This window comes from Crocodylus siamensis, chromosome 5 (assembly GCF_052110815.1).
Source record: "Crocodylus siamensis isolate JL-2025a chromosome 5, ASM5211081v1, whole genome shotgun sequence".
Classification (NCBI taxonomy): domain Eukaryota; kingdom Metazoa; phylum Chordata; order Crocodylia; family Crocodylidae; genus Crocodylus; species Crocodylus siamensis.
This window is the reverse complement of record NC_143399.1, coordinates 67,347,315-67,369,801: the sequence shown is the minus strand read 5'-3', so window position 1 is coordinate 67,369,801 and position 22,487 is coordinate 67,347,315. Positions and strand designations below refer to the sequence as shown.

Below are 22,487 nucleotides of genomic sequence, written 5' to 3'. Positions count from 1 at the left end.
ATGTTATCCGTGTTCCAAGGATTATTTCCTTTATGCTCAACGTTATTAAGCAGTGAAGGAAGAAGGGGTAAAGCCTCTTGCTAAAACTCTGCTCCAACTGAGACTACAGGCACAGCAAATTTGGCAGAATTCATCACCCAATCCTCCCTCGCATGAGCAAGTGGGCAAGAAAAGAACATAGAAAAGAAAACAGTGAGGGAAACCCTGACTCGTGCTCATTAGATTCAAGAATCAGGAAGGAGCTCCATCAAATGGATGAATTTACCCTTCTATCTCCCTCACTGCCCACACACACAAAGAAGCAATGTGAAGCAGGACAGAATTGTGACACAGATAAAATTCATTCTCTGCTTTCTTTCTTAAACTGTGCACTATGGACCACCCCTTTCTTGAGATAGATTGCACAGGTGGAATACCCTGGTCCTTAGTGGTGACTCCACGTACAGCACACAAGGGTCTTTTTACAAGTTTCTCAGCCCTTGCAGTAGCTAAAGAAATATTGGAGCTTTTAGACTGGAAAGGGAAGGACAAAAGGGAGAAGGAAAAGTGCACAGGGAACAGGAAAGGCAAAACCATCAAATGTAAATGAAATAAATACAAGGAGGTGATATGTGCTAATTTAGTAACTATGATCATATGGTACTATTTATAAAATGAGAATCAGGGCAAAAGGATTTAAATAAAATCCAAAAGAACATTCTGCATTTCTGATGTTGTAAAACAATTATTTATTCAATAGATTAATTCATGAAGCCACGTATGTGTGATTTTTAACCTCCAGCAACGCTACAGCATTGCGTAAGTGTATATTCACAAGAACCGAGGAAAAATAAGCAGCTGAATTGACTAGGCATTTCTGATTAGATTCACATGGTACTATGTACCTGCATAGTACTTTACAGATGAACAGAAAGATAAGCCCCCAGCCCCCAGGCTTCCAACAATGTAATTAAAATAAACATTATAAAAACAATTTAAATAAAAGTTGTAAAAGTGAAAATATGGGAAGCTTTTCTTAGGGAACATACAGCTCTTGTGGGAAAATGTATTAATTTATTTATTAGTTACATTAGGTTGCTTTAAACATGCATATATTTTAGAAGTCTAATTTGGTGAAGTATCAGTATAAGGTTTTTAAGAAGACATATATATCAGAGAAGAGGTTTGAATGGGGAAAGCATCATTTTTGGTGCAGAAACAAAAGACTTTTCCCAGTCTAAAATCAGCATGAAAGACAAAAAAAGGTAGAATCCCGATTCAGGAAAGCACTTAAATCCTACTGGCTTCAGTGGACTATCAACATGTGCCTTGCTTAATGATGCCTCTTTCCCGACCTGGGATCTAGAGAAGAAGAAGAAAACAAAGGATAGAGAGGGGCGCAGAGCAAAATGGAAAACAGGAAATTATATGACCTGGGATGGAGGCAGAAACAGGCTTGTGCAGAGCCTCAAAAGTGAGAATCAGAGCAGGATCGAGACCCTGATGCAGAAGCTGAGCAAGATCCAGTCAAGGAATGCAAACATGGACTCAAGACGATCCAAACAGTGAGAGTGGGGATTACTTTTTGGCAAAGCTGTTTTCATTTATTGTAAGTTGTAGTAAGGTCACAAAGTAGAGGATCAAAAAGGAGGAAGTTGCAGTATCCTAAGGAAGGCATGGACAAGGCATATAAGATTTTAAGTTGTAAGTCTATGAAGGAAAGTACAGCTTTTAGAAAAGTTAAAAGGGAGCTGATCAGAAAAGTTTCAATGAAAAGGTCTTTTCAAGAAAGACAAGAAGTCTTTTCATAATTTTTTTGTGTTCCAATAAGCATAAGAAGCTCTGAAGTTATTCAGAAAATTTAGACAGGAACATTCCCAATAACAAAAGGAATATGTTCATTGGGTGAGCAGAATTATCAGCAATAAGAAGAAGAGGGAGAATTTGTTGAGAGAGAGATGGATGAAGACCACTCAGGTTATGAGCCTGGCTGGCCAGCAACTGATAGGCAAAAGGAAAGAAATGAGGAAGAATGTGAAGAATTTCCATTTTAAGTTAGTGATGGGACACCTGGGCAGAAATGCAATACTAAAGAGAGGCTGCATCCAGACTAGCACGAATGTTTTGGTTCCCCAGGGACAAGAAGCAGTGACACACTGGCATGTGGCAGGTTACCCTGGGTGAGGCAGTCAGGGCTGAGGCCAACTGTGCAGTCAGGGCTGGTAGCCAGAGAAGCTGCAGCCACAGTTCTCCTGCAGATGGGAGTCTGGCCTGCAGCTGAAGCGTGGCTCCAGCAGGCCAGGCTCCAGTTTGGGGGCGGCTCGCACTGCAGCCATGTGCACCTGCCAGCTCTGTTTCTGTGAGGGTATTTAACCCCAGGACCTCCCAGGGTCAAAAAAAAACCTGCACTGCAAGGTAGAAGTGTGGGAAATGCTTGAATGTGCAGTGTGTGGCACCACAGTCAGGTGTGCAACCCCACATACCGGACAGCCACACTAGTCTGGACACGGCCAAAGATGGTAATTGGTCAGAAGTTGAGAAGGCCCTTCAGAGTTTCAGAAGAAACAGTGTAGATGAAATCTCAAGACTAGATAAAGTTACTGGAAACAAGAATGAAGGTCCCAAACATAGAAGAATAAAAGGAAGACCCTCCCACAGATGCACTGAAAGAATTATTACAATGGTAGAAGGAGAATCAGGAAAGCACAGAGTGACAACTGTCAGGGACAGAATCCATGGGACAGGAATGATCGACTAGGATAAAAAAAAGAAAAGTCTTCAGATTTGGGTAGTAGTAAGCCAACAATAATCCTTGTTAGAGCATTCTGAGTGGAGTGAGCAGAAACTAAAAAAAACAGCAAGATTAAAAAAAGAATTAAAATGGAAGAGTTGAGACAACAAAAACAGCATCTGTCAAGAAGATAAGAAAGAGGACTACAACAAAAGTGAAGATAAGGGGATGAGGAGCAAAAGCTGGTGTTCCCTATGGTAGAAGTTACTTATAAATGGTCACAATCAAAACCAAATTATTTTCTTGCTATGCAGGACATGCAGACTAAAGGATACAATTTGTCCCATAATAGCTCTTCCTCTCTTGCTCTCATTTTAGTTTAGTAAGAATAGACATCCTTATGAATTTTAAATGCAACTCTAATTGGGCTTATAAATGGTAGGTCTCAAAAGTATGCATGTTACAATAAAAACAAATTAGCAGTAAATTAAACCTTAATTATATCTAGCAAGTTTTATGTCCTAATTAGAAACAGTGTTCCAACAATAAAAGTGACTTACCACCTGAATTAGCTCTGCCACAATTGTCTAATCTTCCTAAACATTCTTTGTGAGCTCCAGCGCCACACTTAGAACATAAATAGCCTTGATAAAATGTTCCTCTGTAAAAGTAAAATTAGGTAGTGATACATTAAGGGTGATAAATTCTATACATATGAAATCTTTAACATAAAAGAAATAAAAGGGATCTTGCAAAATGTATTAGAAGTCATCTGCTGTGCTGCATAATGATAACAGTTAAGGACTTGAGGAATAGTTGCAACCATCTATGGACAACACGCAACACCAATCTGCTTTACATCATTTCAAGCCATTTTAAATTACAACCAGACAGTTCTTCTGCACTACTAGTAGAATAACGCACTCTATTTCAATTTGGCACAAAGTGGCTCTGGCGTAGCACAGTACTCTCTAAATTTGTACCAAGCATGGTGGAGCTACCTTATCAATGATTTATACTCCAGTTGTTCTCACTGGGAATTATGATTTTTTGCTATGCATGTTAGGACCGGATTTATTTCAAGTAAAATCATTTGTTTTCATTTGGTTTTTGGTTTTCTCAGCACTAAAGGCTTTAACTACCTGCCTTGATAGATGCTGGCAAATTTTAAGAATTACTGAGTACCATCCCAGAGGGATCCATCATCCTGTTGACGAGTATTATCCAAAGCAATTTAATAAACTGGAATCTGAACCAACTGAATTTCAAGAAGTGGGGTTTTGTTTCAGTTCTACCCATAGTTTTAATTCTAGTTCAGACTACTAGGGGACCATAGGAATGGACAGAAATTATATTTGTTACACCATCAGCCCCCTGAAATCACTCTGAAGCTATGCCCAAACAGAAGAGCACAGCTGCAAAGCCCTCTGATTGCATAAGAAATTAACCCTCATTGTATGAGGGTTCAAATGAAACCTCTCTTAAGTGGAGTGATTTTATTAATTTCTGTCTGAGCTGCTGTTTCTGGATGGGAGACAGAGAAGCCAGGGCAGGGATGTCCCTTCTAGGGTTTTCTCAGCCCCACTGAAGTGCAGGGGGGCACTGGATTGGAGCGCATCCCTTGGGGTGGCTCTAATCTATCCAGTTTCCCCCCTGGTCCAGCAGGGCTGAGAAAACCCCAGAACAACCTGCCTTCTCTCCCCACCCTATCCAGAGACAGCAACAGAGCTTGGAGGGGCAAGTTGGGGAGGAACCAGGGGAAGATGCAGCCTCTCTTCACCCTCTTCACCCAGCTAACATCTGCTGGATCGGGAGGATCGGTCTAACTCATGACAATTTCTATGAATCACCATGAGTTAGACCCGGGAGCTGCACTTCTGTCTGTGCCTAATGTGGAGAAGAAGGAGCTCATTTGTATGATTTTCCAGCCCTAAACAGCTGCACAACTAGGAATCCAATTGCAGCAGCCTTTGCTAGCACCTTCACGCTGGGCTTAGCTATCTCCAAGATCTTTTGGCTCAGTCTGGAGTCTGCATTACATGGTAATATAACATAACCCTCACATGCAAACCCACCAACTAACAATGCTACCACTAATGTAAGCCTTGTCAGCTGTAGGGCTGGCAGCTGGTGGGTCACCCCTGGGGCTAGGGGTGCCTCAGTTGATAGGACTCCCACCACAGTGGAGCACTTGGCCACAGGGTCAATTAATGGTGTGACTAGAACAAGTTACAAAGTTATTACACATTTTTTGTGGAATAACTTTGTACCTTATAAAATGCAAATGGTTTGATCATACCATTAACTGGTTTAACAGGTAGCTCACAATTACTTGGTTTCTCACCGTAAGCGCAACCTGTAGAGGGAGCCAAAAAGTCTGCACCTTGGAAATTAAGTGATCCTCACAAGTCCAACAGGAAGAAATGAGTATAAATGTAAATAAATATGAAAATAAGCACTCGCGTTTTAATCATGAAAACCCCTAGTAGGGTCTCACAAGACATGAAGTATTTTCAATTAATATAAAAATACTGCATTGTAAATATTTTTTTAGGTGCACAATGAAATTTTGGGGAGAAAAGGAAGGAAGCATGAATTTGTCTGCACACTGGTTCCTCTACATTCCTCCAGTTCAACAACATTGGTCTACTAACAGGAAGAGCCTGTTCACTCATATTTTACATCTCAGTTTCTCATATGTTGTGGAAAATTTGACAAGAAAGAAAACCTTCCAGCTCCCCCTCAATGCCTGAAACTTCACTCTGTTCTGAGGATCCTTTGGGTCACAAGACAGAGTTCTGCATGCTGCTTTAGTGGTGCTGGTACTCTAGTAGACAAGCTACCCAAATTCTAACTTCAGGAAGAATTAAAAACTATACAAAACCAAAAGAAATATGTTCACGAAACAGAAGGAAAAGGAGAGAATAATGCTAAAGAGACATTGTTAACAGTGTGCCTGCATGTTGAGGGTCCAAGATTTTAACATCATTTTTGTTTGGTAAGGTTCTTTTTCCTATATCAAAAAATGTCATTTATATTAAGTTAATTTTACAGCCTGTTTAGACTGAACACATATCTAACTATCTATATCATTTTCTTACAATCCTTTAATTTAAGTATCTTGGTAGAAAATATTTCACTGATAAGACTCACCTCAGAAGCATCCGACAAACCTTGCAGGATGTGACACGACTGAAGGTGTGCATTTTGAACTCATGAAAACTTGTATCTGCATAGTCTGGCCTTATGTTAGACCTAGAAGTAAATGACATAGATAATGCATTTTTATTAAGGACATTCGGAATCTAATGTCAATGCACTGGATTATCCAAACCTTTTTTCTACAATACAAAGAATGAAGATACTTTTTAGGATACATCTACTCTGATTGTTAGGGTCAACCTGAAGGCTGCCCTGAAGCTCATGTCTAATGACAATTTGTACGTTACTTTGCTTAATCCCCAAAAGCAATTCAGTCCATCTTCAAGATCTCTGATGAACTTCCAAGTTATAGTGTGCCTGTTGTAGATCAACATCCTATCTCTAGTTTCTAAAGTGCATTCAGAATTTACCAAGGTGAACAGATCTCAAGCAGAGAGATCCAACAGCTAAAATTGCACAATTTGCCATTCCCAATGTCCAACCCTTCTGCATCCCACTTTTTTTCTCTACAGCCAGTAAATCACTGCATGCAGAGAATGAAAAAAATAGTCCATAATTCCCAGCAGGTATCTTCTTTATAAATAAGATGGACAATGTGGCTGTTTTTACCATGGGCTACACAGAAATATACAGAAAAAGAAAAGCAGCTCAGGCTGGTAGAGCATGACCTCAAGGTCAGTCTTACATATTGGTATAGAAATGCTCTCACAGAGCACATTAACTGCGAAAGCCACCACTAAAAGGATGCTTCTCTGCTTTTTCCTTTTACTTTTTGGCCCACTCCAGACCAGGATTGGTAACCCACTTTTCCTTCCAACACTCCACTTGTTAATTCATAAAACATTTCATTCTGCTGATCACCAGGAACGGTTATGGAACACAAATTAAGAACCACTGCATTAGCTACTGCAATAAGCAAATGCAGGGCAGAGTTAAAATATGATTACCTGCAACAAATTAGATAACAAAAGCTATTTCAGAAGTAGTTCTACAATATTTACTGCCCTTTTGTCTAGTGTTTCTTAAATGAGTTTAACTATTGAAAACAGATGTCACTATATTAAGCATTAATTTACCCAATACAATACGAGATTACTAATTGCACTTCTAAAATATCATTTTATTGGCAGGAAACATGTCCACAGGTCTACTGGCTATACTTGTCTTCTAGTTTTTCTTTCCCATTGTTTCTCTTTAAGCAATACTAGCTTAGAGAAAAACCCCTTCATCACCTTGCTGTATTGCTAGTTAGCTGAAGTATTTTTAAACTGTATTTAGCAATTAATTTGTTTTCCCTATAATTCTTTTAATCTCAGGGAGTGTTTGTATTTGTGTATTTTTCGCTGCATCACGTCACTACTTTATTATTTTTATTACATAATTTTATTTTTTTAATAAGCTGCCAACTTTTTAAAAAAAATCATGTCTAGTTTTAATAAATTGCTAAAACAACAGGATCACAGATATGCTTAGGTCTATTCTTGTGCTCTGGATACTCTGGGTGAATGCATGCCAGTGGATGAAGGGGAAATGGAACTGGCAAGGGTTAATACGGTTTACTGTTGCAATAAGAATATTTAGGATTCTGCGGATTCCTGGTGTTTGCTTGCTAAAGAGGCATAAGTAAACAGCAGAAATCAAACCAGCAAAAATTATGTAAAGGAGGAAGGAAATACAAAAATGTCTAACACTTCTGGAAAGCGCCCAAGAGGTTCAGAGACATGAATTTACTGGCAGATATTACCAATAAAGATGGTGATATTTATAAGATAAAATTTCACTTTCACATATTATAAGCAATTCGCAGAATAAGAAATATTGAAGCCACAAACTGCAATGAAGCATAACACAGGAAAGAATCCAAACATTAATCTCTACTACCGAATGAAGACGTATGAAAAAACATTCAAAGCAGCAATTGGAGTAGTAAGCATTAATGCGATGATGTCAAAAAGGGAAGTCTTCTCATCCATCTCCTGAATATGAGTATGCTGAAAATGAAACTGAATTCTAACAGCAAATGGGACTTCTCTGCTCTCCTGCTTGTGAATAATCTTACATTTAGCACTGTTTTCCAAATGTCTCTGTGGACGTCATCCCAATGCTGTAACTCTGATTAAAAATGGTGATATATACTATTCTTCTATACTCTAGAGGAAAAAGATATAGATTCTGCACATTATTTTTATACTAATCTTAATTATGGTAGAGCAGTATACTCTTAGGCAGTAAGCTGTTGATGGCAAGAACCACATCCTACTACATATTTTACACAGAGTCCAGTTCTGACAGGGACATTTTAGATTATACAAACAATTAATTAAACTATTCTGAACAAAAACTGGTTCTTTCTTTACCATTTGATTTCAAACAGGATACGGTTTGTGCAGGCATGTCAAAAGCATCTGTCTCATGCACAAACTCAAAGCATTTCTAAAAGATTTGAAAAGCAAATTAAATTAATCTTTGAGCTTCATCATTTTCTCACTGAAATTAAGGGCAACATTTACATTAACTTCCATTAACAGAGCAGTATCAAGCTTTTCAGTAACAACTATAATAGATGAACAGTGGGTCAAGTCAAATACACTACTTTATCACTTGCTCTTCTATGCGAGCAATTTTCCTACAATCTTTAAAGACAACTCCTAAAAACACACCAGCTAAGAGAACACATTATACTCGTAACCTTTATTATCTGCTTATATTTCAGAACTGATTGTTCCAACATATTTTATAAATTCATTTTAATAATAGTAACAGCTTTCTTTTACTGTGTTTAATAACATAGAGAAATATTTCCTATACTACTTAACTGTAAGAGCAAGGCAAAAAATCAAATGTGTAAAGGTCAATACTTTTACAAATTAAATGATCATATCAGTATCATTATGGTAAATATGACATCATATAAAAACATATTTAACACTCCATAATTTTCCTAAAATGGAAAGCATAAGCCAGAAGCTAAGAAATAGTCCTTAAACAATACAGATTATTTCCTCGACAAAACTTTTTGAACCTCCATACAAATTAAACTATAAAAAATAGGCACACTGAATAAGACAGCAAAAGGGAAGCTACTTGGAATGATTTCTGGACCACTGTGTAATCCAATTTATATTCAGGAAGCAAGGTCATCCCAGCTACACCTATTCAAATGTCACCAAAACCATAAGGACATCAGGAAAAACTTCTTCATGGTAAGGGTGGCCAAAATTTGGAATGGGCTTCCAAAGGAGCTGGTGCTCTCCCCTACCTTGGGGGTCTTTAAGAGAAGGCTGGATAGGCATCTGGCTGGGATCATCTGACCCCAGCACTCTTTCTTGCCTAGACAGGGGGGTGGACTCAATGATCTGTTGAGGTCCCTTCCAACCCTAGCATCTATGAATATGAATCTATAACAAGAAGATTTCACCAGAGACAACGACTGCATATCCCTGGAACCCATCATACATGACTGAACTGGCTTCTCTACTCTTTTCACCCTCTTCTATAAGAATTATTCCAAATCTGTGTTTTAGAAGGAAGAAACAACTGTTGTTATCTTCCTAAAATGGTGAAGGTGGTCATTCACAGATGTAAAAGACTTTTCATAGTGGCCTCTATCCCCACAAAACAGCAGACTATTATTCCACTTAGATTTCTGTGGCAAGCCCCAAATGAGGCGGAGAATTTATCCAAGGGAGGAAAAAAAGAATCTTAACATTAATAAATTCCAGTCTGTGCAGGAATTTGGATAACTTTGTCTGACATATCAAGGCAGGAAGATCACTGTCAGAAAACCAAGAATTCAAATTTCATTTGAATTTCTTACAAGATGTTAAATGGTACTATAAAAGTAGCTTCATCCAAGTTCCTTTTCATTCACATGATGGCACAGATGAAATATTCCTCAAGTCAATGCTTTTATCTAAAACCAAGGAGTTAGGTCTCTCTTCTTTACCTTGGATCTTTCTAAACTGTCACACAGGTCTAATACGCTTCAAATTCACTGACATTTAACTCCATTTCCTTTGCATAAAGCTGTTTCCTGATCACAGCCTGATTGGAAAGAAGAGTCTCCAAAATATCTATTCTTAAAAGAAACAATCCTCACAAGGTCTTCCATAAGAGCAAGACAGCTGTTCATAAGCCAAAGGCATTTTTAACCAAGGTAAACTCTCCCTTTCATAAATCTCAGGAAGTTATTCTTTCATTTTGCCAAAGCTCATTGCATCTGGAAAAAGACTATGTAAAGAGCAGTCAAATTATACTTTTGTAGAGAATCAGTCAATTAAGAAAAATAGCATTACTATCAGTCTCAACCAGAAAACATCTAAAGCTCAAAGTTAGATGGATCAAGTGAAATGTCACCAAAGTATATCCAACCACAGGTTAAATAGTTCTTGAAGGAATCAGACCTTACTTAACACATTGTACAGTGGCTGCTTGTGCAGAAAAAGCAGCAACCAGAAGAGAGGAAAATTGTAAAGCTATCCACCTCGTAATCCATCAACAGTTTCATAAAGCTCTACAAGGCTTGACTTATATGCCTTGGCAGAAGTAACTTAGGCAGGAAGATGCTTCCAACACTGATTAATATGAATTCTTTAGAGAAAGAAAAACATATTTCTTGTTCCTTATGTCTCCCTGCCTCCTAATATTTTCTTGCATGCTAGTTGTCTTAGTCTGGGGATGGACCAGAACATCTAATAGGAATTTGTCAGCTGGTATTTTTTCCCCTTCTGCTGACCCTTCTCCCCCAATTTGACATCAAGAATATATTCTTAAAAGGTAACATTCTGACACATTTCAAGTTTATACATGAGGTGAAAACTTCAGAATTTCAAACCAGGAACTTAAATAAATCATTTAACAAAAGAAAAAAGAAAAGAAATCATGATCATATAAAAACAGTATTTCCCTATACTTTTGAAAACATTTACTTTGCAAAATGTGTCTGGATGAACTCTGAAACCTCATGAACATATATACCACCTATAGGTATTTATAGGGAGAGGCATAGCACAACTCTCTTGAACAGAGGACAAAGTCATAATGGAACAAAATCTCTAGTTTAGTTACTGATCCTTTATCAGATACAATATTAAACAACTAACAGTGCAAAGGTACAAACAACAGTTCTTACTGTGATGACATAGTAAAGGAAAACAATTATAATTTTACAAGATAACTAAGGATATAACACTGAATAAGGGAAACGCTATAAATTAGAAAAAAAATAAAACTTGATTCATATCGTCTATTATGTGGTATCCTCTTTAAGAAAAAAACAAGCAAACAAACAAACAAAAACCTCCCTTTGTAAATACAGTTCAGCACTAACTGTGAGTTTGAAAACTCTTCCATATTTCACTATCTGACCAGCCATGATCCATTAAGTCATTTTGGGTTATATAGTCACATTACATGTCACATCAGATGAGACTGAAATAATGTGATATGATGTACTATGGCAGTATATGTCAACTCACAAATTGCTCTAAAGTATTCATTCCTAAACTGATTTTTATTTCAATGCATTTCTTTATAAGCGATTTTCAAAAAAAAGTTACTGTAATCATTTAGAATTTGAGATAAACTATTACATGTGGTAGAAGCACATAAATGTCAAGTACTAAATATTCTGATCTTAGTAAATTTCTTTTTTTGTCCTCTTTAGACTGATTACACTTACAAGATACTCATTTTATCCCCTGCTACAGCAGTAAAGGGACAGTGCTATCATAAATCCAGATATCCAAATCCTCCCATTTCAAAGGGCCTCCACCAACATTAAGTGGCAGAAGGAACCTAGAATGAGTTTCCGCATTAAAGCCAGTTAGCCATAATGTGCACACTGATGTTCTGAATTTGCTGAGGCAACATGCCTCCTATTCTCTTTGAGCCCAATCCCACTAACATGTACACAGATAATGAGCCCGCTCACACAGTCATGATTGTCTTAGCACAGTTGAGCTTCTTTTTAGCTCAGGTAGCTCTCTTTTTAAATAAATCTTCTCTGCAGTTTGAAACGCAAGCAATTTTCTTCTCAGGCAAAAAAAATGTACCAGTATGCAAAAATTCTTATTTCAGTTTTTCTTGTGGAATATATTTTATGTAGATAGGCCCAAATCCCACACCCTTATGATAGGCTAGTTCTATGACTAATTTTTATGACATTCTTTAATAAACCAGTTGATAAAATTACAGTGCACTAAATTCAGTAGCTTTGGAATTTTCAATAAGGTGAAGTTTGGAAAGTTCTTGTCCTTTGCTAATTCAGTAGAAAAGCAGAAGTTATAACTTAGAATGTATTTATGCGATTATTGGCCAGCCTGTGCCAGCAGTGGACACCAAACGAGAATGCCTTTATTATCGTATTTACCTGAATACAAGAAGACACCCCCAGTAATTAGTTTATAAATGGAAAATTTATAAATTTCAGGTATTGAATCTAATTATTGGAAGTTTGTCTTGAATTTGTCCATTTCCCACTGTTACATCATTGAAAATCAATCTGGGAGGTCAAGTAGTCTTTTTGCCCTCTGGCTACACCTCCCACGCCCCCCTCCCCAACTTCTTCACTCTGCGGCCTCTTCTCCCCTTGCTTACTGTCGGACCCTGCTCTCCCTGAGCTCATGGAAATGAGGTACAAGTTTGAAAGAACTGACCTTAAAATAAATATAGCTGTACTAACTTGCATATAGTACCAATGGATTTAGTTCATCCAGAATTTATACATTTCAACTAGTTTTGAAACTGCTGCAAATTTTATCACAGGTACTAAACATACAATTAAGCAACACTTTGCACCTACAAATGATGTATGATATTAGTCCAAAGCCAAAAGCCTTATGATTTACCATATAGTTGTTTGGGCTTGGCCCCTTCGGAGTCAACAGCATTTCAACCATGGAAACCCCAATGTTCAGAGTTGCTCAGTACACGTGTGTACTCCAGATACCCCTCACAGCGGATCCATGGGTTAATTAGCCCTGACTCATAACTGGAACCAGGTGTTCTTGTCATGATTCACGCGATCCTTCAAAAATGTATATACAGATGAGGTGTGGAGCAACAGTGTCTGGCTCTACGTCCTAGATAGCAGGGCCACACCAATCTTGTGAAACAGGCTGAGATACAGGGTGCCAGAAGGATTCTGGGTGAACTGTTTAGGGACCTCACTGGTGATGTTTGCCAGACACTTAAGACCAGAGAAGAAACAGGAATCATTGGAAATGAGAAAGAAAAGTGCAGCACAGCTGTGAGAGTGAAGAAGTTAAAATGTATGCAAGGTAGTGGCTCACTATGATTTGAAAAAAGAGTCAGCACTGAGGGGAACTGCACTTAATGAGCACTGCCATACATTTTATTCAGATAGGCTGCAATAACTTATCTTTTGTTCCAATCTGTGTGTTTGCCCAATATGGGGCCATGTTTTAAAGGCATGCTCAATGTTGGCTACATTCAATTGAGTTCATAGCTGATTTCCATTACTGAGTACATATTGTTTTTGGGAGCAATTGAATGATAACCAGGGAACTAGGTTTTCTGTTTCCCATGGAAAAACGAAGTAAACTGCAGATTTTGCCTTTAACCAAAGGTAAACTCAAATTTCTTATTTTACCAGAGAATCCTGCAGATTTTGCCATTTTGCAATGAGCTATCTGCAGGCTAGCAGAGTTCCAGCCTGCAGGGAGCTTGGAGAGAACGGGAGGAAGGTGGGAAGACAGGGGGGGCCATGTGCATGGTCATGCAAGGGCTGTGGGTGGGGGGTAAGAGGCACCAGCAAGGCTGTGGGGACTGTGGCTGGGGAGTAAGGGGCACCAGCAGGGTTGCAGGGTGTGGTGGGGCCTTTAATTTTAATCACAGATTTGGGGGGAGTTAGCAGAGAAATTGTGATTTTTTTAGCAGAGAACTTGGTATTTTTTTTATCAGGGAAAACCAGGATCCCTAATGATAACCAACATGTTTAATGTTTTCTTGTAAGGGAATGCAAGATGAGGGACATTTTGCCCCCATGCTGATTGGGGGAGGAAGAAATTACCTTCTCCTGTATTTAAGTAAATATGGGATTATTGTTTAGATTTACCATACTTTAGTGATTTGGGAACTGACATCAGAATCACCAGAACATGGCCTACAATGTTCCTATTATGGGTGCTCTCCCTTCTGGAGTCTGCTTTTTTTTCTTCTATTTTCTGAGGTCCAGCCAGGTAAAAGGCATTGGGGTTCTTCATGATGTTGGCAATGCTTGTCCACATTATAGGAATATTTGAATGTCAAACTCAGTGCCTTTGATGAAAGATTTATTGGTACAAAAATAGAAGAGAAAAAAACACAATATAGCCAGATATACCATTTAAAAGTTTACACTAATATTTTAAAACAAGTGATCTCTTCATCATTAACTAAGGCATTAATTTACTAGCCAATTTCTTTACAAGCCTCCATAACCCCCTTTTATATCTACAAAATCTGTTGGGAAGTTTTCTTCATCTAAACTCTGGAATAACCTCTTATTTGGCTAAAGCAGGAAGTCTTACTTGACTTCCAGAAACCTTCATATTAAAGTGCCCAACAACACATTAGGCACCTTATCATAAAAATAATGGATAAACTCTCTGTTCTAATAGTAAAACATATATAACTTTATATCATTTTATAATTGAATAATATGGGAAAAATATTTTTAAAAGGGAATCTTACAACAGTTTCACCCTTAGGTGGCAATAAATCCTACATACCCAAAATACCTGGTTGCTCAGAGAGAAAGTATCTTCAGTGTCCCACAAAAGAAAGGGAGATATCAACTGACAAATGCATTAAATTGTACTCATTTGAAAAGATTATACTTTATCCCTGAAAAAATGTACCATTATAGAGTAGACCATGGTGTCTAGTTTTCTGTACATCTTTCTCTACCCCTCTTTCTCTTTTCCTTTACACGTACACCCACACCCCCCTTTCTCTTTTCTTTACATCCACACCCATGCATGGTAGAATAGCATGCAAGAAGCCTGCCATGTGAAAGTATTTAGAAAATAACTGACAATTTAGCGCACCTAAAATAATCAAAATTACTCTTTTCATTTACAGGTACTTTAGGAGTAGGAAAAGTATGTAATCTCAGGCAGAGATTAACAAGTAGCATAAAGCAGCGAGTTGAACGGATCAGTAAAATCATTACTATTCTCCTTCCCTGCCTTAGAGCTCCCCCCTTCCCCAGTTGGCAATAAAATTTTTGCAAAAATCAACTAAAAGCTCTCTGCAGCACATCACTGCTTCCCAGTTTCACTGTTCCACTGGTCTCTGGAGTAACGGCCTTGGGCTACCCCTGAGCCTTCCTGGTAAAGCCTTCTCCTTCCTAATTACTTGTTGAATATTAGCCCCACTGGGACCAATTCACCGCTACACCACTAACCCACAGGACTTTGCATGCTTACCTTTCTATCCTCCATTGTCATTCAAAAACAAACATGCTCTTCTGCATCAACCATCTGAGTTGTTTTAGGATCAGAACCTCCATTCTCTCTCCACTAAAGCCCAAGTCTTAGCAGAAATCTTTTACTTATGTATACTGTGATAGGGTTACCGTATGTCTTTTTTGGACCCCTGTCCTGCATCCAGGTGGGTTTTTAAAATAAGAGCAAATGTCCAGGTTTTCTGCTTTCCCAGGCTGGCAAGGTGATTGGCTGCCAGGGGTCACATGCCCCCCACGCGGGCTCCAGCAAACCGGAAACAGACAGAGACAGACAGACAGAAAGACAGCACACACGCAATGCAGGAGCTGCTTGGGCAGCAGGCCTGCGGAGAGCATGGGTTTGCAGGTCAGCAGTGAGGGGGCTACAGGTCAGGAGTGAGGGGCATCGACAGGGCTGGCAGGCAGGATGCTGTGGGTTGGGAGTGAGGGCACCTGGCAGGGCTGGGGCATCAGGGGGCAGGGTACTGCTGTCTGGGAGTGAGGGGCACTGGCAGGGCTGGGGTCAGTGAGTCTGGAGTGAGGGGCAGCAGCAGGGCTGGTGGGGGCTGTGGCTTGGCAGTGAGGGGAAACAGAATGGACAGGGGCAGGGCATTGGCATGTCACTGCCCCCCCAACATCATGTTGAGTGCCCCTCAACCCCACTCATGATAGGTGTCCTCTTTTTTGGACCTGGAAATATGGTAACCCAGGCATCAGCTATGACAGCTTCCCAGGCATCTCTCATTTTAAGCCTTTAATATCATCAGGGATTCAGAAACTCGCATCATACTTGTACAATAAGGCTGATTTAAAGTACTTATAATCCCAAATATGTAATGCCACCTCTGCTTACCTGTCAAGAGAGTAATTAAATCTCTCCTCAGCCACCCACATAATTCAGTCTATTTCCAATTGATGTCAGAAAGTGTTATACATCATAAGTCCCCTCAAGCTCCTGCAACCTGAGTTCCTCCCAGCAATAACCTTGCCCTAGAGTAAGGGCAGAAATAACTGGAGGTAATGCCATTGGGGTTTTAAGCAGTTTAGAGGTAGCCTGTTAAATGGACACACACTGATTCTTCACACACTCGTACAGAAAACAACAAATTCTCATTGAGGCCCTCACCTCAAAATATGCAGCTGCTGTTGGAGAAAACATCACAGTAATTTTTTTGTAAACTTACTTAAAACTACAGTCTAAATAAGTTTGAAAGAGAACTGGATGATGTAATTGTAATTGAATATGGTTGTAATTTTTCTGATTTAAATGTGTTCATGCTGTAATAATCTTGCATGCCTTAGTTTCCTTAACTCTGTAACTCCCCCGCACACAAAGTGTGTGTAGGCAGGAGGTGGGAGAAGGAGGAAAGAAGGGGTTAAGAGACACTGAAGCCAGAGTTGCCTAGCCAATCCGACAGAAAACACATTGCTCAAAAAATAACTGGACAGCCCTAATGACTCTACAACAAGGTGGGATTGGCAAATATCCTTTAGAGGTAAAGTCAGGAGAGGTCAAGAGAAGCAGAGGGACATAAGCATCAAAAGATAAGCCACTTAAATTAAAGAGTCAGCCTGAGGGCTGCAAAGTCTGGCAAGGGATCAGGCAAACTACTTTAGGGTGCTCAGGGCTGTAAGGACTGAAGAGAAAACAGCTGAGCTAATATTAGTGTGTTCAGGACCGTGTGGACTGGACTGGGGAGATAGGAACTGCTTAACTCTTTGGCTGAAGAGGCAAAAACTTCTTGCTTTGTGGCCTTTGCCCAAATACCTGTATTGAAAAGGAGCTGTGTGTTTTGCTGCTTGGGGATGCATTTCTCTCTTTGAAGAGGTAAAGTAACTCTTACACGTTGAACTGGAAGATAACTCCCTGAGGGGTACCACAGGTAACAAGGGAGGGTCATAGCTGGTGTCAGAGTCAGAAAGAGTCAGGGATCACCCCGCTTTAAAAGCATCACTTGGGTTGGCTTCAGGGGGTACTGAGAGAGAGACCAGATAAAACCAAGGGGTCCCAAGCAAGTATTCTCTGACACTATTCCGATCCATAATCTTCTGTTCCATTTGTCCTGTAACGAAGACCATTTGGACTGGATTATAGGATCCTACATGGTGTCTGTATGAATAAAATACATATATGTAGCAAAACAGGGAACCTACAGTGCAGACAGAAGTACCAATTTTCGCTGGATCTGGCCACAGAAAGAAATTGTGACCAAACACAAATGCATGACTGCAAACAACTTAAAAAATGGACGATCGGGTAAAAATCTGACCCCTCACTGCATGAGGTATCAGATAAAGATGTTTCAAAATGTAGCTTTTGTAACTTGTGTCTGAAGAACTCCCAGCCTCTTGCTGTTTTCAGAATGGGAGTGTGGAAAGGGAGCAGGAGGAGTTCAGTCGGAGGTTTTTTCAGCCTCCCTGCAGGGTGGAGTGGGTGTATTGGACACCCCGCCACACCCAATGTGGGGGGCTCCAACTCAATCACGCGACCCTTCAGCACCAGCTGAAAAGCCCCAAGAATGAGCTCCCTCCACTGCCTTTCCCCACTCCCATTCTGAAAGCAGCCAGCACTGGCAGAAAGCCTGGCCATTGCTATGGGAACCTGGCTGCAACTCCCAGCCAGCAGCTAGATTGCCGTCCCCCTGGAACAAAAGCGAACTTCTGTTTGGTCTGGGGTAATGGTGCAAGTCAGAACACTTTGCAGAAATCACTGAGTTACAGCTGCACTTCTGTGTGCACCCACAATTCCTGTCACTGAGAGAGAAAAATAAAGGTATAAGCAGCCACAGCCTTTTAAGTGAGGTGCCTGGGCAGGGCAGAGAAGAGCCCAAGAGGGTGAGACAAGGGCTGAAGCCAGACCTGGTGTGATGGGTCAAGGCCTGTGGGGCAGCCTGGGTGCAGACTCCAGGTGGCTGCTGCAAGAAGGACCCGGCAGTTGTGATGGGGAGGAGCCCCTTTCCCCTTGGGCCCAGCAGTGGCTTCTGCCCAGGTGCTGCTGCTGCTCAGCATGGCTGGGTGGTCCAGAACAGGTGTAGGGTTAGTACAGAGCTGGTCCACTCCATTGGGCCGAGTCTACCGTGGGTGCAGATTGGGATGCAGTTGGGGCTGTGCGTGCAGGTCCCCACCAGTACCACAGGGCTGAGGCCAGAAGCAGTGGCTCCTTCTGGCTGCCAGAAGGTGGAGCAGGCCAGGGTCAGGGCTAGGGCTGTGTGCTGTTTCATAGATGTTAGGGACTGGAAGGGACCTTACAGATCATTAGGTCCAGCCTCCCTGCACATGACAGGAAAGACTGCTGGGATTAGATAACCCCAGCAAGATGGGTGTCAAGATGCTTTTTGAAGATCTTGTGGGTGGCTTCTGGTCACCTTCCACCATGACAACTCAGTTCCAACAATCAATACTCTCTGGGTCCTACTATGGAGCTGGTTACCTTGCCACTGGACTGGAAAGTAGTTGAGGCCACATTTTCCCACCACTTCTGAGGGGAGCCTGTTCCAAACCCTTCAACTCATAAATAAGTTTTTCCTTATGACTAGCCTAAAGTGATCTTCAATCAATTTGTGCCTAATTTTTCTTGTCCTCCCCTGAGGGGCCTTGGTGAACAGATGCTCCCCCAGGCCTTGATGTATGCCCCTGAGATACTTATAGGCTGCCACCAAGCCCCTCTGAGTCTTCTCTTCTCCAGGCTGAACAGTCCCAAGTCTTTCAGCCTCTCCTCATATGACCTGGTCTCTAGACTTCTGATCATGTGCATGGCCCTCCTTTGGACTCTCTTGAGCTTCTCTACATCCTTCTTGAAGGGTGGCACCCAGAGCTGGATGTAGTACTCCAGTTGCAGTCTCACCAAGGCCAAGTAGAGTGGAAGGATCCATAGCCTTGCTCAAGATGCCTTGGTAGATGTATACCAGTGTTTGATTAGCTCTGCCAGCTACAGCAACGCATTGCTGGGTCATGTTCATTTTGTTGTCTACAACACCTGGGTCTAGTTCGGTTATTGTGCTGGCAACCATAGCACTGCTAAGCCTGTAACTGTGTTGTGGATTATACCTTTCTAGATAGAGAGCTTTACATTTCTCTGTAAACAACATTAAGTTGAGGTCCACCCACCTCACAAGCCTGTCCAGGTCAGCCTGTAGTGCCAGCCTGTCTTCAAGTGTGACCACACTACCCCATAGTTCGGTGCTGTCAGCAATCTTTGTCAGTTTGCTTTTAATACCCAACTCCAAATAATTGACGAATGTGATGAAAAGCACTTGTATGAGTACAGAACCCTGAGGGACACCACTGGTCACCTTCCACCATGACGACTCATGGTGGAGCCAGTTACCTTGCCATTGGACTGTAAAGCACTTGAGGCTGCATTTTCCCAGTTTTACCATGAGGACATCATGGGAGACCAAGTCAAAGGCCTTTTTGAAGTCATTGGCAGTGACACATGGGCTCCAGGCTGCTGCACCCGGGGCGGGGGAGGGGGAAGAGGGTGCTTACCAACCCACAGCACCCCAGAACTGCCTATGTGTCCCATGGGCACAAATAATTGCCCACCCCTGCCTTAGGGTGATGAGCAACATCACAGGTGCTCATGAGCACTCTTGCTTGGGGAGCTCCTTTTCTAAAAACATAATACATACCATCAAGGCATGGCAGGAAAGCTGAAGGGGAGATTGCCCAAAAGAAGCAGAAAAGACAAGGGCTGAGAGGGCACTCTAGGAGCACTATGGCCACCCTGGGGTAGAAGCCTGTTACAGTGGTTTAGCACGATGCTTACCACAATGAAGTGTCAACACCTACATCAGATAAATTAGTCATAATGTAGGATTTATTTGTTTAAATCATTCTATTACGAGCAGATAAATGTATGATCAGAAGTGTGTTCCAATGTTCATAGGTCTAACAGGCATGTGACTTTCAAAATGGCAATTTCAGTTTTTATTGTCAATTTTAGTTTGATAAGTACTTTTAACAAAAAACCAAAAACATACAGAGTTGCTTTCACAGGAAGAGGTCAGGCTCAACAGATGAACTGTTATTAAATAATTCTACACCTCGCTGAGTGCAAATATGTTTTCCCTTATCGGCAATTTAACTTGCCAATAAAGGAAAGTCCTCTGCACTATTAAATCTTATAAATAAATTGTACTAGGACACCCCCTAAACAAATCAGCCTTAACACCCCATCTTGTCACTCTCCGATATGCACTAACTAGCCCAACATGTAATTGTGGATATGTACCAAGGGGCTGGGCAAGGTAAGAAAGAATACTCTACTCTGGCTTTTCTCTCTGCCATCCTGTCTGGGGAATACAGACATCAAAATTTCCATCTTCATTTTTCAGAAAGGTCATGTTACTAAAAATAAAAATGCTCTTATCCTTATTGCAGAAGTTCTAAAATACTGAAAATATCTTCAGCTTACATGTTTTCTTTTTACTAGAGAGTCCTGGAGGAGAAAGTGTAGTCTAGAGATTTCAGTATTAGCATTACAGAATCAAAAATCTTTTGCCTCATACATATCTCATATTTTTGGATGAGAATGTTAAAAAAAAAAAAGGTTTACAAAAAAATTCTAAACCTAAGTTATAATAAAGTAAGCTACTAAAGCCCACATTGAAAACAAATGCACTGGCCACTGACAAACTTTTCATAAATAAATTACATATGTAAAGATGAAGTGACGTCTCCTTGATTAACTTAATTCCTATGGATTTGTGAAATTTAAATTTCCAGTATGGAATTAACATAGTTCAAAAAATAGTATTTTAGAAGACTTACGTAGTAGAAATCAACAGAATACTGAGCCTTTGACCATAGGTCTAGGGTTACCATACGTCTGGGTTTTCCTGAACGTGTCCTCTTTTTGAATCCTCCATCCAGATGGGTTTTTTAAACATGATCAACTGTCCAGGACTTTGGTCAGCTCAACTGTGTCAGGGAGCAGGTGCCTGCCGGCACTGGGAGAAACTGTCCAGGAGCTGGGGAACAGGGTGGGGGAAGGGGCCCTTCAAGGGCAGCAAGGAGCTGTACAGCCAGGGAGGCGGCAGAGGAGATGTCTCTGGGGTCCTAGCACCTACCATGTTCAGTTTAGTTTCTCTGCTGCACCAGAGAAGGTACCCCCAGGGTCCTAGCACTTGCCTTTTTCTATCTATTCCTCTTGCAGCAGCATTGATCATCATTGGGGTGTGGGACTGCTACTTGTGGAGGTGGATGGGTTTTAGGCAGCAGCTTAGTGTGGGAAAGAGGTTGCAGGGACAGGCAGCCAGAAAACAAAGGGAGCAGGGGGTTGTAGCTTGGCAGTGAGGGGCGGGGTGGGTGGGGGACACTTCCGGTTTTGATCTGTGCTGTCCAAATGCTGCAATATTGAAGCAGTTTCATCTACTAAACAAAATACACACACACACACACACACACACAGACATATATACATGAGAGATATGTATTCCCTTCCCTTCCCCAATTATTTCTGGCTTTTCTTTCTCTCCCTCTCTATTCCCTATAGACAAGCATAAGCGAGCTCAGACTAAGGATAAGCTTTAACATTTTTATTTTGGTAGCAAGTTTTTGGTTTTGGATATCCACTGTTTTATATTGCATTATTATTAGGTGTGTATTGATTTTTACTGTTGTATATTGTATTGTTATCATATCCATATTGATTTTTATTGTTTCATATGGGTATTGTATGGTTTAGACCTGTGTTTGTAAGTGAACCAAAGTAATGTCAAGTCTCCATCTTGTGTCCTCTGCCCAGGCATCCCCTGTGTTGCAACTGTATGAGTCACGTACCCCTCCCATGTAAATTGGTTCCTGGATGAACGAGAGTGATTGGGAACAACTGAAATACAATGGTAGCAGGCCTCTACTGAATGGCCTGTAACGACTGAGCCATCACCTCGCAGTGATTCATCCAGGAACCACAGACCTCACCCAGGAACAGAGACAAGAACCCAGCATTTGAAAGACAAAAGACCCTGCAGAACCAGCAACTCTAGCATTGTACCCCACCATTACAGACACCCGAAACTGCACATCCCTGCATGGAGCACACATGCTCAGTACGCCAGGGGATGACCCTTGCCTGGGCATGTCTCCCGTCACTAGGGTTACACCAGGTCTGCTCCTATAAAAAGGGGCAGTGAAGACAGACCCAGTGGGATGCCCTCTCCATCC

The 22,487-nt window shown here is 40.8% G+C and overlaps 1 protein-coding gene across 3 annotated transcripts in view; it reads right to left on the bottom strand.

The window, feature by feature from the left end:
• The window catches only part of VAV3 (vav guanine nucleotide exchange factor 3), a 283,108-nt gene that overhangs the window by 100,318 nt on the left and 160,303 nt on the right, over positions 1 to 22,487 (bottom strand). For all 3 annotated transcript variants that reach the window (XM_090048785.1, XM_090048783.1, XM_090048784.1), the window contains 2 exons: positions 5,864 to 5,965; positions 3,271 to 3,371 (listed from right to left, as the gene is read on the bottom strand). In XM_090048785.1, coding sequence (XP_089904911.1) covers positions 3,271 to 3,371; positions 5,864 to 5,965 — 203 coding nt within the window. The remainder of the gene's footprint in view (positions 1 to 3,270; positions 3,372 to 5,863; positions 5,966 to 22,487) is intronic.